Genomic DNA, 18,865 nt, shown 5'->3' with positions numbered 1-18,865 from the left:
CTCCCCTGGCAGCAGGTTCCAGGCACTCACCACCCTCTGTGTAAAAAAAACTTGCCTCGCACATCCCCTCTAAACTTTGCCCCTCGCACCTTAAACCTATGTCCCCTAGTAACTGACTCTTACACCCTGGGAAAAGGTTTCTGACTATCCACTCTGTCCATGCCGCTCATAACTTTGTAAACCTGTATCATGTCACCCCTCCACCTCCGTCTTTCCAGTGAAAACAATCTGAGTTTTTCCAACCTCTCCTCATAGCTAATGCCCTCCAGACCAGGCAACATCCTGGTAAACAACCTCTGTACCCTCTCCAAAGCCTCCACGTCCTTCTGGTAGTGTGGCGACCAGAATTGCACGCAATATTCTAAGTGTGGCCTAACTAAGGTTCTGTACAGCTGCAGCATGACTTGCCAATTTTTATACTCTATGCCCCGACCGATGAAGGCAAGCATGCCGTATGCCTTCTTGACTACCTTATCCACCTGCGTTGCCACTTTCAGTGACCTGTGGACCTGTATGCCCAGATCTCTCTGCCTGTCAATACTCCTAAGGGTTCTGCCATTTACTGTATACCTCCCACCTGCATTAGACCTTCCAAAATGCATTACCTCACATTTGTCCGTATTAAACTCCATCTGCCATTTCTCCGCCCAAGTCTCCAACCAATCTATATCCTGCTCTATCCTCTGACAATCCTCATCATTATCCGCAACTCCAACAACCTTTGTGTCGTCCGCAAACTTACTAATCAGACCAGCTACATTTTCCTCCAAATCATTTATATATACTACAAACAGCACAGGTCCCAGCACTGATCCCTGTGGAACACCACTAGTCACATCCCTCCATTCAGAAAAGCACCCTTCCACTGCTACCCTCTGTCTTCTATGACAGAGCCAGTTCTGTATCCATAATAATAAAAGCAAAATACAGCGGATGCTGGAAATCTGAAACAAAAACAAGAAATGCTGGATTCACTCAGCAGGTCTGGCAGCATCTGTGGAAAGAGAAGCAGAGTTAACGTTTCGGGTCAGTGACCCTTCTTCGGAACAGTTCGGAAGAAGGGTCACTGACCCGAAACGTTAACTCTGCTTCTCTTTCCACAGATGCTGCCAGACCTGCTGAGTGAATCCAGCATTTCTTGTTTTTGTTTCAGTTCTGTATCCATCTTGCCAGCTTACCTCTGATCCCGTGTGACTTTACCTTTTGTACCAGTCTGCCATGAGGGACCTTGTCAAAGGCTTTACTAAAGTCCGTATAGGTACACCGATGTATATATTATTCATCTTACTGACCATGACTGACTTTCTGCATAAGAAAAGTCAAGGATTAAAATCATTCAGGAGATCAAAACCTAACTGGCCCATTACAGCTCCCAGCTACTTTGTTGCTTTAGAGTCACTGGGCAGAATTTCCCTGGCCCCGGGGCGGGGAAGACAGCCTTGTTGGCGGGAGGGCCACTTCAGGGAGCTAATTTGCATGTTTAAGGCTCCAATTAGAGGAGATATAACTCGATCAGTATTTTGCGGTGGCAGAGTATCACCCCATGGCATACGGAGGCTGCCAGGTTAATGGAGGTGGCCTTCCTGCGGTAGTCCGGGGTGGGTGGGCTCATAAGATAAAATAATAAGATTTCATCTAATAAGATGAAATAATGACCACATGTAACTGTACGGCCAACCTTTAGATCAACTCTCCAGATTGGACACACTTTCTTTAACTATTTTCCCCCTTGATCTCTTCTGATATTTTGAGCAGGGACCCTGGTTGCTATTGATGTTGTGTTTCAGTCAATAAAGGGTAGGATAGATATCCGTGATGTTTTTTCACTGGCTGAGATAAAGACCCGCTATCACTTGAGAGAATTGTCTAGCAGTCCTGCTGTGAATCAGTGAAATGTCCTCCCACTGAAGGGAGCTGTTTTTAATATCGAGAAAGAAGACTGAAGTCTTGAGACTCAAGATCGGCATCAGCAAATTTGATAGAAAAGATCAGATTAATCAAGAAGTTGTGGTTAGGTGATTTGTTTGGGTTTTAAATGTTTTGATTGTAGTCGGAAGGGAGGGAAAAAGATATGGAATTTGACAGCTGAATTTAATTGTCATCGAGGGCAGCATTCAAATCCAGGCTGCCTGAATGGCTTTCAGTTGGTCTACCACTGCAACTACCAGCTAGCTGACTTGCACAGCAGCAGGAAGGAAATGAACGCTCTGGAGCTTTATTTGAATGAATGTGATCATGTACTTTTATCTTCCTATTTTTTATGAATTTTATGCTAGTGAGAATAGAGAATTAGAGAAAATGAGAGAATACAATAATTGTTACAACACCCAACTTCCTCCAGGCTAATATCATGGAATTCCCTGCCCAGCATTATTGTAGGAGCATCATTATGGCAGCAGTTCCAGAAGAAAGCCCATTACCACTACCTCATGGCAACTATGAATGAGTAATGTATATAATCTTGCTCGCAGCATTCATATCCCAAGAACAAATCGTTTTTAAAAAATTGGAGTTCTGGTTCAGTTACAATATACGGCTTCCACTGTCCCAGAATACGCCCCTCTCCTTAACCTACCACAGTGTTGCATTTCTCTCTCTTGCCATTCATTATGCTTTCTCTAAGCAAGACAAGCCAATTCGTGTAACATGGGGAATTTTCTTCTGTAAACCCTGTCACTGGAAATGGTGCGGACAACTGGTTCATTTCACTTCAGATCCTTAAAACTGAGAGAGAAAAATTCTATGCTTTCTGCCAGACTGAATTCAAATTTTTAAAAAAGCTATCATTTATCATCTTTCACCATCGCCCCCCCCCCCCCCCCACCCCGCCCCAACCATTTCCTTATCTCCTGAACTGACAAACTCCGGCTGGGATACAGTACCACAGGAGTTAGCAATGTGCCAGTATCTTGCTTAAGTGTCCACATTTCATGTAGGAGCTTTGGTGAATGTCAGCAGGTTATTTGTCTTTTGGGGAAGGCAGCATGACTGTTCACACCTGACTTCGCCCATATCCACAGGGGCACTGCTTTACAGCAGGATTCAGGAATGGAAACTTTGGCTGATGTATCTAATTTCCTGAACCGAGCGACACTGAAACTAATTGTACAGCATCAACTTCTATCTCAACAAACTCAACATTAAGATCAGATACTTTCAACATTCTTGTTTCTTGGTCTTAGTACATGATGAGCTGTGCACTGACCAACTGAGCAATTGGAGGGCCCCCTCCTTTTGTTTTTATTCTTTTGTTCTTTTGGGCCTCCTTATCTCGAGAGACAATGGATACGCGCCTGGAGGTGGTCAGTGGTTTGTGAAGCAGCGCCTGGAGTGGCTATAAAGGCCAATTCTGGAGTGACAGGCTCTTCCACAGGTGCTGCAGAGAAATTTGTTTGTTGGGGCTGTTGCACAGTTGGCTCTCCCCTTGCGCCTCTGTCTTTTTTCCTGCCAACTACTAAGTTATAGTGCTATTGTAAATACTAATGGGGGAACAATATCTGAATAAAATTATAATAATGACTGTATTCAGACAGATACTGGTTTGGGGTGTTTGATCATTAGTCTTCATCCTGTGTCTTTGGAATTTTCTTTAAATTCACACTTTTAATTCATTCATGGGATGTGGGCGTCAGTGGCTAGGCCACCATTTATTGCCCATCCCTAATTACCCTTGAGAAGGTGGTGGTGAGCTGCCTTCTTGAACCACTGCAGTGAGGTAGGTACACCTACATTGCTGTTAGGAAGGAAGTTCCAGGATTTTGACCCAGCGACAGCGAAGGAACGGCAATATATTTCCAAGTCGGGATGGTGTTTGACTTGGAGGGGAACTTGCAGCTGGTGATGTTCCCATACATTTGCTGCCCTTGTCCTTCTAGTTGGTAGAGGTCACGGGTTTGGAAGGTGCTGTCTAAGGAGCCTTAGTGCGTTGCTGCAGTGCATCTTGTAGATGGTACACACTGCTGCCGCTGTGCGTCGGTGGTGGAGGGAGTGAATGTTTGTGGATGGGGTGCCAATCAAACAGGCTGCTTTGTGCTGGATGGTGACGAGCTTCTTGAATGTTGTTGCAGCTGCACCCATCGAGGCAATTGGAGAGTATTCCATTACACTCCTGACTTGTGCCTTGTAGAAGGTGGACAGGCTTTGGAGAGTCAGGAGATGAGTTATTTGGCGCAGGATTCCTAGCCTCTGACCTGCTCTTGTAGCCACGTTATTTATATGGCTACTCCAGTTCAGTTTCTGGTCAATGGTAGCCCATGTTGATAGTGGGAGATTCAGTGATGGTAATGCCATTGAATGTCAAGGGAAGATGGTTAGATTCTCTCTTGTTGGAGATGGTCATTGCCCAGCACTTGTGTGATGCGAATGTTACTTGCCACTTACCAGCCCAAACCTGGATGTTGTCCAGGTCTTGCTGCATTTCTACACGGACTGCTTCAATATCTGAGGAATCACGAATGGTGCTGAACATTGTGCAATCATCAGTGAACATCTCCATTTCTGACTTTATGATTGAAGGAAGGTCATTGAAGCAGCTGAAGATGGTTGGGCCTAGGACAACACCCTGAGGAACTCCTGCAGTGATGTCCTGAAGCTCATAGGATTGACCTCCAACAACCACAACCATCTTCCTTTGTGCTAGGTATGACTCCAGCCAGCGGAGAGATTTCCCCCTGATTCCCATTGACTTTAGTTTTGCTGGGGCTCCTTGATGTCATACTCGGTCAAATGCTGCTTTGATGTCGAGGGCAGTCACTCTCACCTCACCTCTTGAGTTCAGCTCTTTTGTCCACATTTGAACCAAGGCTGTAATGAGGTCAGGAGCTGAGTGGCCCTGGCGGAACCCAAACTGAGCGTCACTGAGCAGGTTGTTGTTAAGCAAGTGCTGCTTGATGGCACTGTTGATGACACCTTCCATCACTTTACTGACGATTGAGAGTAGACTGATGGGGCGGTAATTGGCCGGGTTGGACTTGTCCTGCTTTTTGTGTACAGGACATACCTGGGCAATTTTCCACATTGCCAGGTAGATGCCAGTGTTGTAGCTGTACTGGAACAGGTTGGCTAGGGGCATGGCAAGTTCTGGAGCACAAGTCATTAGTACTATTGCTGGAATATTATCAGGGCCCATAGCCTTTGCAGTATCCAGTGCCTTCAGTCGTTTCTCGATCACACGGAGTGAATCGAATTGGTTGAAGTCTGGCATCTGTGATGCTGGGGACTTCAGGAGGAGGCAGAGATGGATCATCAACTCGGCACTTCTGGCTGAAGATTGTCGCAAACGCTTCTGCCTTATCTTTCGCACTAATGTGCTGGGCTGCCCCATCATTGAGGATGGGGATATTTGTGGAGCCACCTCCTTCAGTTAGTTGTTTAATTGTCCACCACCATTCACGGCTGGATGTGGGCGGCACAGTGGTTAGCACCGCAACCTCTCAGCTCCAGTGACCTGGGTTCGATTCCTGGTACTGCCTGTGCAGAGTTTGCAAGTTCTCCCTGTGACCGTGTGGGTTTCCGCCGGGTGCTCCGGTTTCCTCCCACAGCCAAAGATTTGCAGGTTGATAAGAAAATTGGCCATTGTAAATTGCCCCTAGTATCGGTAGGTGGTAGGAGAATTGAGGGAAGGTGGGGATGTGGTAGGGAATATGCAATTAATGAAGGATTAGTACAAATGGGTGGTTGATGGTCGGCACAGACTCGGTGGGCCGAAGGGCCTGTTTCAGTGCTGTATCTCTCTATGACTGTATGACTACAGAGCTTAGATCTGATCCGTTGGTTATGGGATCGCTTAGCTCTGTCTGTCGCTTACGCAGTTTGGCATGAGCTACTCCTGTTGTAGCTTCACCAGATTGACACCTCATTTTGATGTATGCCTGGTGCTGCTCCTGGCATGTCCTCCTGCACTCTTCATTGAACCAGGGTTGATCCCCAGCTTGATGGTAATGGTAGAGTGGGGGATATGCCAGGCCATGAGGTTACAGATTGTGGTTGAGTACAATTCTGCTGCTGCTGATGGCCCACAGCGCCTCATGGATGCCAGTTTTGCATTGCTAGAACTGTTCGAAATCTATCCCATTTGGCACGGTGATAGTGCTACACAACACGATGGACGATATTCTCAATGTGAAGGTGGGACTTAGTCTCCACAAGGGCTGTGCTCACATGGTTACCTTAAAGGTGCCCTGATTGTGGATATCAAATTGTTTAAGGTTATAGACCTGGTGAATTGCAGGATAAGTTCACTATTTCATGGCTAGGCTGTGGTTCCATCTTACATTTTATTTTGCTTGTTACTTTTTGCCCTTTGTTTTCATGTCTCCCTATTGGATAGATAACAGTGAACCTATTTCTTCTGGTTGGGGAATCCAGAACATTAAAATTAGAGCTAGGCCATTTAGAAGTGAAATCAGGAAGCACTTTATACAAAGGGCAGTAGAAATCTGGAAATTGCTGTCCCAAAAATCTGTGGATGTTGGGTCAATTGAAATTTTCAAGTCTGAGATGAATAGATATTTTTTAAGTGGAGCAGGTAAATAGAGTTGAGGTACAGATCAGCCATGATCTAGTTGAACAGGCTTGAGGAACGGAATGAGCTACTCCTGTTTGTATGTTGCTTTGTTTTCTGAATGCACTTGGTTTCCCAGCAGTACAGATACTAAAGTGACTGGACACAATAGGTCAAAGGTTCAGCTCCAAGGAACCTGTGTGTCTTAGCAGGCATTTGCATATATGTTGTTGTTGTAGGAAATGCTGGCTCTTAGCACTGCTGCTTCCAGCCATAGCACAGCATGTTGATTGACCAAATGTTATCTCGGTCTGCTACTGAAGAGATTGAGGAAGTGCACATTGCAAAAGACACAAATATCCAGAATATTCAGATCACAAGGGGATACTATTGACCCACCCTTGGGTCGCACTATTGTATAGTATATTGGATGGTATGTACAAGTCGCTTTAAACAGGCTCCAGAAGCTGGCCGAGCGCGTATACCCTGAGGCAAAGTGTGGCTTTCGTGCAGAGAGATCGACCATTGACATGCTGTTCTCCCTTCATCAGATACAGGAGAAATGCTGCGAACAACAGATGCCCCTCTATGTTGCTTTCATTGATCTCACCAAAGCCTTTGACCTAGTCAGCAGACGTGGTCTCTTCAGACTACTAGAAAAGATCGGATGTCCACCAAAGCTACTAAGTATCATCACCTCATTCCATGACACTATGAAAGGCACAATTCAGCATAGCGGCACCTCATCAGACCCCTTTCCTATCCTGAGTGGCGTGAAACAGGGCTGTGTTCTCGCACCCACACTGTTTGGGATTTTCTTCTCCCTGCTGCTCTCACATGCGTTCAAGTCTTCAGAAGAAGGAATTTTCCTCCACACAAGATCAGGGGGCAGGTTGTTCAACCTTGCCCGTCGAAGAACGAAGACCAAAGTACGGAAAGTCCTCATCAGGGAACTCCTCTTTGCTGACTATGCTGCTTTAACATCTCACACTGAAGAGTGTCTGCAGAGTCTCATTGACAGGTTTGCGGCTGCCTGCAACGAATTTGGCCTAACCATCAGCCTCAAGAAAATGAACATCATGGGACAGGACGTCAGAAATGCTCCATCCATCAATATCGGCGACCACGCTCTGGAAGTGGTTCAAGAGTTCACCTACCTAGGCTCAACTATCACCAGTAACCTGTCTCTCGATGCAGAAATCAACAAGCACATGGGAAAGGCTTCCACTGCTATGTCCAGACTGGCCAAGAGAGTGTGGGAAAATGGCGCACTGACACGGAACACAAAGGTCCGAGTGTATCAAGCCTGTGTCCTCAGTACCTTGCTCTATGGCAGTGAGGCCTGGACAACGTATGTCAGCCAAGAGCGACATCTCAATTCATTCCATCTTCGCTGTCTCCGGAGAATCCTTGGCATCAGGTGGCAGGACCGTATCTCCAACACAGAAGTCCTCGAGGCGGCCAACATCCCCAGCTTATACACACTACTGAGTCAGCGGCGCTTGAGATGGCTTGGCCATGTGAGCCGCATGGAAGATGGCAGGATCCCCAAAGACACATTGTACAGCGAGCTCGCCACTGGTATCAGACCCACCGGCCGTCCATGTCTCCGCTTTAAAGATGTCTGCAAACACGACATGACGTCCTGTGACATTGATCACAAGCCGTGGGAGTCAGTTGCCAGAGCTGGCGGGCAGCCATAAAGGCGGGGCTAAAGTGTGGCGAGTCGAAGAGACTTAGTAGTTGGCAGGAAAAAAGACAAGCGCAAGGGGAGAGCCAACTGTGTAACAGCCCCGACAACCAATTTCTTCTGCAGCACCTGTGGAAGAGTCTGTCACTCTAGAATTGGCCTTTATAGCCACTCCAGGAGCTGCTCCACAAACCACTGACCACCTCCAGGCGCTTACCCATTGTCTCCCGAGATAAGGAGGCCAAAGAAGAGAAGAAGAAGAAGACTATTGACCCACCCTTGGGTCGCACTATTGTATAGTATATTGGATGGTAGGGACACATCCCTAAATACTCGGACTGTTTGTGGGAGTGACTGGCACCATTATATCCGAGGACAAATCTAAGGCAAGTTCCTAAACTTGCAGCAGCAGGAAACTGGAAAATTTACGAAAGCAAAATACTGCAGATCCTGGAAATCTGAAATTAAAACATGAAATGCTGGAAATACTGAGCAGGTCTGCCAGTATCTGTGGAGAGAAAAAGAATTAACATTTCAAGTCTGTGACCTTTCATCTGCACTGGTGCTGCCAGACCTGCTGAGTATTTCCAGAAATAGAAAAATTGCAGTTGGTTTTCCAGCAGTGGAGCTGTGAAAGTACGATTGGCGTTTCAAAAAGGGAAACTTCAGGAATAAAATAGAGCATCTGTACTCTTGTTTACAATAGTGAGGTGAAATTTCACATTAACGTAAATTTGGGGAAAATGAAAATATTGAGGCCATGTGCCATGTGTTCATTAACTGTCCACCACACTAATGTGCAAGATACCAATCACCAGTAGAAATAAGCAAACCCTCTTGGGAGTGAACTCAAATGACCTGTAGGTATTAAGTTTTATTAATCTAATCCTAACAGGAGAAAATTGCACTTTTGTGCCCTGCTAATATTTGGACACTTTCAGTGCCAGACTTGGTACCAGAATTTATGGGGCGATGGTACTGTATTTATGCAAGTGTTGAGGCATTGACCCAGGGAGCTGGTTGATTTATACTACCATTCTCTGGGTACAGACAAAACGTTATTGGAATTCACCCTGAAGTCAGATTTAAGCCTATCATTTCGTTGTGTGGTGAGGAATGTCTTGTGGAGAAAATGTGTGGAAAATAAGACCACATTAAGGTCTTGACCGTATAGTAGATGAGGTTTTTTTTTATTAATGCAGTCAAATGGTCTAATCAGTTTTGTTGCTTCTCCCTGGGCCAGGTAGTGATTTATTTTAGGTAGCAAAACAAATTAAATCCAAATTGATATAATTTTATTAAAACCTACATTTCAAACCTCAATCCTGTGGACACCTCTTTTGTTTGGATAAGTTGCCGCATTTTCGTCAGTTGCCACATTCGCCTGTGCGACCTTGGTCTATTAAATATTCTGATCAGCTACAGCATCCCAAAGCATTCTTATATCTGCCATTCTAGCTTTCAAATTTAATAAGCTTGTAGAATAATAAAATAATCTGGTTTGTTAGTTTCTGTCAATTAGTGTGATCTCTCTATTGATTTGAAATTGAAATGATGAAAGCACAGGCTTCATATCTCTCTGATTTACAGGTTCCTGCCAGTGGTGGTGAGATTTGTTAGCTCTTGTCTGGACTATTGGGTGGGGATAGGTGTGGGCGGCGACATTCCAAGAATTAGCAGTCCCTTTGTTATAGTTCAAAATGACTTATTCAGGTTGGTTCTTGATGCTACACAGGCCACTCTTTCAGCTCAGGTAGAAAAAAGGAAGGACGGAAGAGAACAAAATAATAAATATATACTTTTTCTTGTGTCTTTAGGTTTTGGCAGCATTGTTGTCATTGGTTGTCTTTGAGACTCTTTTGAATGTTTCTACAAGCTGCTGGTGAGTAAACACTTCATTACCTAAATACATATAAGTTTATATGCATATAAAGAATGAACTATAAATGGCACAACACTGATTTTGAAGTCTCTTTTCACGGACAAAATTGAAATGCTGCCCATCATATATTTAAACTGCATTATTTTGTATCATGCGTACACTTGTCACAAAGGCTTGCAATGATATATTGCCACTCAGCACAGGGTCACTGTACTGTAGATATATATTATACAAACCTTGGGATATCCCAATGGTGCTGATGTATTTGCATGAATTAAATTAAGAGTGCCGGACAGGGGCATAATTTAAGAACATAGGAGCAGGAGTAGGCCATTCAGCCCATTGAGCCTTCTCTGCCATTCAGTTAGATCACGGCTGATCATCTATCTCAGTCACTTTCCCGTGCTATCCCCATATCCCTTGATGTCATTAGTATCCAGATATCCATCGATTTCTGTCTTGAACATGCCCTCCGGGGTAGAGAATTACATTTCTCTATATCTATTATCTTAACAACTGTATGCACTTCCTGTTAACTTTATTCTGCGATTACATTTGCTTGTCCAGAGGTACCAGAAACTGCAGACACAAACGTGTAACAGTATAATGACACCCTCCCACCGGTGGTGATGCTGCAAAACCACCTCTGGGGAGGGGAAGTGTACAGCTTCCATTAGAAATGAGGAAAATAAATTATAATGGCAATATAAAAATAAGAGCAGAATATCTAACTTTAAAATAGGAACTGAATTATATGTGTGTTACACTTCCGCTAGACCCATCTTTTGTTTCTTTATATGCCCCATTACCATACCTTTTTCCTTGAACCATCATCCTTTTTGTTATTTAATCTCTCCTGCCTTCTACACTATCAGAAATCTTCCCTTTTGTTCTCTCCCCCACTCCCGCCCTTTCCTTTCCCTGACTCTGTGATTGCTTAAAACCTGTTAAGTTTGTAACTTTTCCGTTTTTGATGAAAGGTCATTGACCTGAAACGTTTACTCTGTCTCTCTTCCCACAGATGCTATCTGACTTCCTGACTATTTCCAGCATTTTCTGTTTTTATTTCATTTTGAGTGCACTGATGCAGTTATCCCCACCCTCTAACCCTACGATACATGGAGATTCACATGAAGGCCTTAGAAAGGGTGCAGAGGGAATTTTCCTGAATGGTACCAGAAAAGAGGGACTTCAGTTATGACTGGAAACACTGGGATTAATCTCCTTAGAGCAGGAAAGGTTAAGGGGAGATTCAATAAAGATGTTCAAAATTACGAGGGGCTTTGATAGGGTAGCTAGGGAGAAACTGTTTCCACTAGCAGGAGGGTCAGGAAGCAGGGGGCACAGATTTAAGGTAATTGGCAAGAGAAACAGGAAAGATGAGGAGAAATTTCTTTCCACAATGTGTTGTTATGATCAGGGATACACTGCCTGAAAGGTGAGTAGAATCAGATTCAGTAGTAACGATCAAAAGGGAATTGCATTTATACTTGAAAAGTAAAGTGTGGACAATTCACTGTGCCTGTCAGTTCACAGAATCGTTCACTGTCCTCCCCTTCCCTGAACAAATAAACCCCGCTCTGCCATAAAGCAATGATTTCTCCAGTCCACCCCTCCCCGCTACCGCACTGAGCACCATCCCCCGACCTCCACTTCTCCCATCAGGTGCAATGTCTACGATTTCCCCCAAACCTCTTTTCCCCATTGGGCACCATTTCCTGGATTGTCCTTCCTCTTTGATGGGCAAATTATCCTGATTTTATCTTTTTCCTTCCCCTTGAAGAAGGGCTGGTGGAAGGAAGGAAAGACAGGGGGTGGGAAAGGAGGGCATAGAGAGACGGGAGGAAAACGAGGGGAAAGAGAGGGAAGGGGAAAAGGGTGGTGAAAGAGAAGAGTAAATCAGCAGCAAGGAGGAGGAACACAGAGGTGAGGGAGGGAGGCGAGAGGAAGTTGGTGGGAAAGACGGAGATGGCGAATTTGAGGGGGGAAGGGAGATGAAGGATTACATTTTCCTTTTCTGCGTTTCCCCCTAGCCCACACCCCATATCTTATTCTCCCCTGCACCCATACCCATACCACCCTACTCCCGCCACCCGGTATTCTGTACTCACCTGCCTCATCTTCCCCTTCCCCTCTCCTCCTCCTCTCCACCCATCCCATAACCTGTCCTCTCCCCGCATGCCCACCCCGGGCCAGGCAGAGAGTGGGAAGGTGTAGTTGACGTCGAACATCAGCCAGGATGGCATTCAATGGTTGGGCAGATTCCAAGGGCCGAATGGCATATTCCTGCTGTTATTTCTTACATTTATTACATTCCTCTTCCCTCCCCCAGTTCAGTCCCCTCTTATCCCATCCACCCCCTCCCCCCCACCTCCCAGTATACTCTCTGCTTCCCCCTCTCTCCTGCCATTCGTGACTCCTCAGATACTCAAGCAGTCTGTGTAGAAATGCAGCAAGACCTGAACAACATCCAGGCTTGGGCTGATAAGTGGCAAGTAACATTCACGTCACACAAGTGCCGGGCAATGACCATCTCCAACAAGAGAGAATCTGACCATCTCCCCTTGACATTCAATGGCATTACCATCGCTGAATCCCCCCACTATCAACATCCTAGGGGCTACCATTGACGAGAAACTGAACTGGAGTAGCATATAATTACCATGGCTACAAGAGCAGGTCAGAGGCTAGGAATCCTGTGGCGAGTAACTCACCTCCTGACTCCCCAAAGCCTGTCCACCATCTACAAGGCACAAGTCAGGAGTGTGATGGAATACTCTCCACTTGCCTGGATGGGTGCAGCTCCAACAACACTGAAGAAGCTCGACACCATCCAGGACAAAGCAACCTGCTTGATTGGCACCCCAACTACAAATATTCACTTCCTCCACCATCCAACGCACAGTGGCACCAGTGTGTACCATCTACAAGATGCACTGCAGCAACTCATCAAGGCTCTTTAGACAGCACCTTCCAAACCCACAAGCTGTACCAACTAGAAGGACAAGGGCACCAAATGCCTGAGAACACCACCACCTGCAAGTTCCCCTCCAAGTCCCACACCATCCTGACTTGGAACTATATTGCCCTTCCTTCACTGTCGCTGGGTCAAAATCCTGGAACTCCCTTCCTAACAGCACTGTGGGTGTAACTACCTCACATGGACTGCAGCGTTTCAAGAAGGTAGTTCACCAGCACCTTCTCAAGGGTGATTAGGGATGGGCAATAAATGCTGGCCTAGCCAGAGACGCCCACATCCCATGAACGAATAAAATAAAAAATCCTCTCATCCCCGCCTTCCCCAGTCTGCTCTCCTCGTCGCGCCCCCCCCCCACCCTCTCCCCATTGATGGTGTCATCTCCTCTACCCCACCCTCCCAGTATCCTCTCCTCATTCCCTCCCCCCACCGTATCCCCTCTCCCCGCAGCCCAGTATCCTCTCCCCTACCCGCACCTGGTCGTCTCTCCTCCTCCTCTTCTCCCCCATCTTCCCCCCCCCCCCCTCCACACCTCCTGGTATCCTCTCCTCTAACACCCACAGCACGCCCCTCTCTCCCCATTCCCTGTCCCAAGTATCCTCTACCCCCACCCCCTCACCCAGTCTCCACTCCTCTTTCTTGGCCCCCCCACCCCCCCCCCCCCACCAACCCAGTATCCAGTCCTGTTTCTTCCACCACCACCACCCCCCCCCCCCAACCCCCCACCCCAAGCCTTTTTCTGGTATTCTCTCCCCTCCCCCCTCCTCGCTCCCGGTATCTCCTCACCTGCCCCAGTCCCTGTATCCTCTCCTCTTCTCTACAAAAGGGTTTATAAGTTAATGTGAAATTTTTTTTATTCATTCATGGGATGTGGGCATCGCTGGCTATGCCAGCATTTATTGCCCATCCCTAATTGCTCTTTAGAAGGTGGTGGTGAGCTGCCTTCTTGAACCGCTGCAGTCCCTGGGGTGTAGGTACACCCACAGTGCTGTTAGGAAGGGAGTTCCAGGATCTTGACCCAGCGACAGTGAAGGAATGGCGATATAGTTCCAAGTCAGGATGGTGTGAGACTTGGAGGGGAATTTGCAGGTGGTGGTGTTCCCATGTATTTGGTGCCCTTGTCCTTCTAGTTGGTAGAGGTCGCAGGTTTGGAAGGTTCTGTCTAAGGAGCCTTGGTGTGTTACTGCAGTGCATCTTGTAGATGGTACACACTGCTGCCACTGTGCGTCAGTGGTGGAGGGAGTAAAAGTTTGTGGATGGGGTGCCAATCAAGCGGGCTGCTTTGTCCTGGATGGTTTTGAGCTTTTTGAGTGTTGTTGGAGCTGCACCCATCCAGGCAACTGGAGAGTATTCCATCACACTCCTGACTTGTGCCTTGTAGATGGTGGACAGGCTTTGGGGAGTCAGGAACTGGGTTACTCGCTGCAGGATTCTCAGCCTCTGACCTGCTCTTGTAGCCACGGTATTTATATGGCTACTCCAGTTCAGTTTCTGGTCAATGGTAGCCCCTAGGATGTTGATAGTGGGGGATTCAGTGATGGTAATGCCATTGAATGTCAAGGGGAGATGGTCAGATTCTCTCTTGTTGGAGATGGGCATTGCCTGGCACTTGTGTGGCACGAATGTTACTTGCCACTTATCAGCCCAAGCCTGGATATTGTCCAAGTCTTGCTGCATTTCTGCACAGACTGCTTCAGTATCTGAGGAGTCACGAATGGTGCTGAACCTTGTGCAATCATCAGCGAACATCCGATAATATTCACTTGTGCAACCACAATACTGAGCCATTTGTCTTGCAGAACATACTCGAACATGTGCAAAGTCAACTGTCAGGAATAATGAAGATGTACTGAGATTTAAAGCTTCTTGTGGTTAAAACCAAATAGTGTTGTAAATCACACTTAACCCAGCTCTGAAATTGGAATTTACAGTGCACAACCTCTGAACAAGACTCAGCTTGATAGTCAGACTTCAGATCACTTCTTAAGGCCTTCTTACACTATATGAGACGTTTATTTAAGAAAGGTGAGAGAGGGAAACCAGAGAATTATGGACAAGTTAGCCTGGCATCTGCTCTTGAGAAAGTGTTAGAATCTAAAATTAAAGATAGAGTGACTGAACACCTTGAAAATTGATCAGCTGATCAGAGAGAGTCAGCATGGATTTAGAAAGGGTAGGTCATGCCAGACGATTCTGATTGAATTTTTTTTTTACAGATAACTGAAGTAGTGGATAGGGAAATGTCTATGAATTTATTTATATGGACATTTGATAAAGACCCTCATAGGAGCAGCTCATGGAATTGAAGGTAAATTATTGACCTGGTTAGGATAGGAAATTGGCTGAGCAGAAGGAGAGTAGGGATAATGGACAAGTACTCTAAATAGCAGGATGTGGTGAATAGTGACCCATAAGGATCTGTGTTGGGCCTTAACTATTCACTGTTATTAATGACTTGGATAAGGGGACAGAAAGCCACATATCCAAATTTGCTGATGACACGAAGATTGTTAGCAGTGTAGATGGAAAATTACAAAGAGATATTGATAGATTAAGTGAATGGTTAAAACAGTGGCAAATGAATTTCAATGTAGGAAAACGTCAGGTCATCCACTTTGGACATAAAAATGATAGAACAAGGTACTTTCTAAAAAGTGAAAAGATGGAAACTGTGGAAGTCCAAAGAGACTTGAGGGGGGTCCAGGTACACATCATTAAAATATCAAGAACAGAAAATAATCAAGAAGTCTAATGAAATGCTGACTTTTATACCTAGGGGACTAGAATACAAGGGGGTTGAAATCACGCTTCAGCAATACAAAGCCGTGGTTAGACCACACCTGGAGTACATTGAGCAGTTCTGAGAACTACACCTTAGGAGGGATATAGTGGTCTTGGAGGGAGTGCAGCATTTATTTACCAGAATGGTACCTCAACTCCTGGAATTAAATTACGAGAAGAGATTACACAAAGGTTAAGGGATCAGTTGATTGATGTTTTGAAGACATTAAGGGGAACTGATAGGGTAGCTGGAGAGAAATGATTTTGGCGAGTTGTGGAGTCTAGAACTACGTGGCACAATCTAAAAAAAATTAGAGCCACTTCTTCACGCAAAGGGTGGTAGAAGTTTGGAACTCACTTCCGCAAATGGTAACTGATATTGGATCAATTGTTAATTTTAAAACTGAGATTGATTGATAGATTTTTGTTAGCCAAAGGTATTAATGGATATGGGGAAAGGGTGGGTATATGGAGTTAGGTGACTGACCAGCCATGATCTCATTGAATGACGGAACAGGCTCAAGGGGCTAAATGGCCTATTCCCGTTCCTATGATTTTAATCCCATGGCAGCCACATACACCAATCCTACAGCAATCTGGTTGGTAATGTAATAGTCTGGACTATGGCAGCATTCCATACTCGACACTCGGGGAACAAATTACACCCAAGACCAGTTTCTACCCCAGACTGACTTAATTCAATATGAAAGCACCAAAGTAAAGGCCCGTTTAGTGACTGGAGAAAGACAGGCATTTTGGAGGCTTGTTTGCAAGAAATCTGTCTGTTCTTTTGAGAGGGATTCATGTGGGAAACAAGGATTGTTTGAGGAAGTGAATTATGTTAACAAAAAAAATTGGGAATGGATGGCCATGAGTTTGTATGCTCCCTTTTCACTTCTGGGGCCTAAATTTGAATCTCACCTAGATTGATGCAAAATCAGATTGAGTCATTGCCACTCAAGTTCTGGTAGATGTGAAATAATATCCTAAAATCAGTCATGATTTTGCTGAAATGAACAGTCCATTTGGGAATTGAGGGGAATCCTTTATATTGGTGCGATAAGGATGCTTTGAATTGGGATTTGGGGCACTTTATGGGACCCCGAGTAGAAGGGGTTTATTGCGATCTGATTACAGCATGTCTGACCTGAATGTCTGCAGTGTGGACAATGCCAAAGAGTTTATTTTTCCCTGCATTGTCTCATGTTGATGAGCATGGAAATTAGTCCCCCAAAATTATCTACACTATACAGAGCCTGGATTTAGTTTATTCACCTGAATGTAACTGGAATGTCACAGAGATTATATGTGGGCCATCAAATGTTAGTGTGAACCAAAAATCAGGTAGCGTGTTGCCGGGCTTCCTAGTGCACAATATTAAGCAAGGTTAGTGAGATGGAAGGGTGGTGGGTGTGGATATGGTCATGGCCAGAGAAGGGAGAGGTAAAGCTTAGGGGAGAGGAAACCCAACGTTTCTTTCTTGCGCCAGAAATTTTTTAAAATACCCTTCTCTGGTCTCTTCTGACCTGATGCTGATTGCTGCCAGATTTTGCTGGTACATTCAGCACTGCCCAGGCCTCCTAATCTCTGGAGTTAAAATCATGTGTGGAGTGGCTCAATTACCTGTGAGTTACACAAAACTTCAACAACAGCTTGCATTTAAGTAATGCTGTTAACATAGTAAAACGTTCCAAGGTGCTTCACAAAACAAAATTTGATACCAAGCCACAAAGGAGATATTAGGACCCGGTGATCAAAAGCTTAGTCAAAGAGGTAGGTTTTATGAAGCGTCTTAAAGGAGGAGAGAGAGAGGTGGAGAGGTTTAGGCAGGGGATTCCAGAGCCTAGGTGCCGGGCAGCTGAAAGCATGGCTACCAGTGGTATAGCGATGGTGTGCAAGAGGCCAGAATAGGAGCAGTGCAGGGACCCTGGAGGGTTGTAGGGCTAGAGGAGGTTACAGAGGTGAACAGACGGGGCTATGGAGGGATTTGAAAACAAGACTAAGTATTTTAAAATCAAGGCATTGCTGGACTGGGAACCAATTTAGGTCATTTAGTACGTGGGTGATGGATGAACGGGACTTAATGAAAGTTAGGATATGGGTGCAGAGGTTTGGATGCGTTCAAGTTTATGGAGGGTGGAAGATAGGAATCCAGTCAGGAGAACATTTGTGTAGTCAAATATGGAGGCAACAAAGGCATGGAAGATGGTTTCAGCAGCAGATGAGTTTCTTAAAGTTCATTTTCGTGATGTGACCATCGATGGCAAGGCTAGCATTTATTGCCCGTTGCTAATTCCCCTTGAGAAGTTGGTGGTGAGCCACCTGCTTGACAACTGAGTGGCTTGCTAGGCCATTTCAGAGGGCATCCAAGAGTCAGCCACATTGTTCTGGGTCAGGAGTCACATACAGGTCAGACAGGTAAGTACAGTAGATATCCTTCCCTAAAGGATATTAGCAAATCAGTTTCATGGTCAGTATCACTGATAACTTTTTATTACAGATTTAAGGAGGAAATCCTTGGATTATAGGGAGATATAGATGGGCTGGTGGGATGGGCAGAGCAGTGGCGAATGGAATTTAGTCCTGAGGGGTGTGAGCTAATGCATTTTGGGAGGACTGACAGGGCAAGGGAATATACAATGGATGGTAGGACCCTAGGAAGTACAGAAGGTCAGAGGGACCTTGGTGTACTTGTCCATAGATCACAGAGGGCGGCAGCATGGGTAGATGGGGTGGTTAGGAAGGCATGTGGGATGCTTGCCTTTGTTGACCGAGGCGTAGAATATAGGAGCAGGGAGGTTGTGATGGAATTGTGTGGAATGCTGTTTGGGCCGCAGCTGGACTACTGTGTACAGTTCTAGTTGCCACACTGTAGGAAGGATGTGGTTGCACTGGAGAGGGTGCAGAGGAGATTCACCAGGATGTTACCCGGGCTGAAGCATTTCAGCTATAAGGGTTAGAATAGAAAGGCTAAGGGTTGTTTTCCTCGGAGCAGAGAGGGCTGAGGGGGGATGTGATTGAGGTATACAAGAT

General features: G+C 45.6%; 1 protein-coding gene across 8 annotated transcripts in view; it reads left to right on the top strand.

Annotated features, from left to right (window-relative positions):
- The window catches only part of LOC137369878 (UDP-N-acetylglucosamine transporter TMEM241 homolog), a 207,712-nt gene that overhangs the window by 152,237 nt on the left and 36,610 nt on the right, over positions 1-18,865 (top strand). For 6 of the 8 annotated variants that reach the window (XR_010975032.1, XR_010975034.1, XM_068031547.1 and 3 more), the window contains one exon: positions 10,010-10,074. Coding sequence is in view for 3 of the 8 variants with exons in the window: in XM_068031547.1 (XP_067887648.1) it covers positions 10,010-10,074 (65 nt within the window). In the remaining 5 variants the exon portion in view is untranslated. Of the gene's footprint in view, positions 1-10,009; positions 10,075-15,267; positions 15,360-18,865 lie in introns of those variants that run through there. The other 2 variants (XR_010975033.1, XR_010975035.1) reach the window with 2 other exon arrangements.

The sequence above is a fragment of the Heterodontus francisci genome, chromosome 5 (genome assembly GCF_036365525.1).
Source record: "Heterodontus francisci isolate sHetFra1 chromosome 5, sHetFra1.hap1, whole genome shotgun sequence".
NCBI classification, from domain to species: Eukaryota; Metazoa; Chordata; class Chondrichthyes; order Heterodontiformes; family Heterodontidae; genus Heterodontus; species Heterodontus francisci.
Note: the sequence above shows the minus strand (reverse complement) of the source record. Positions and strands in the feature narration are given on the sequence as shown.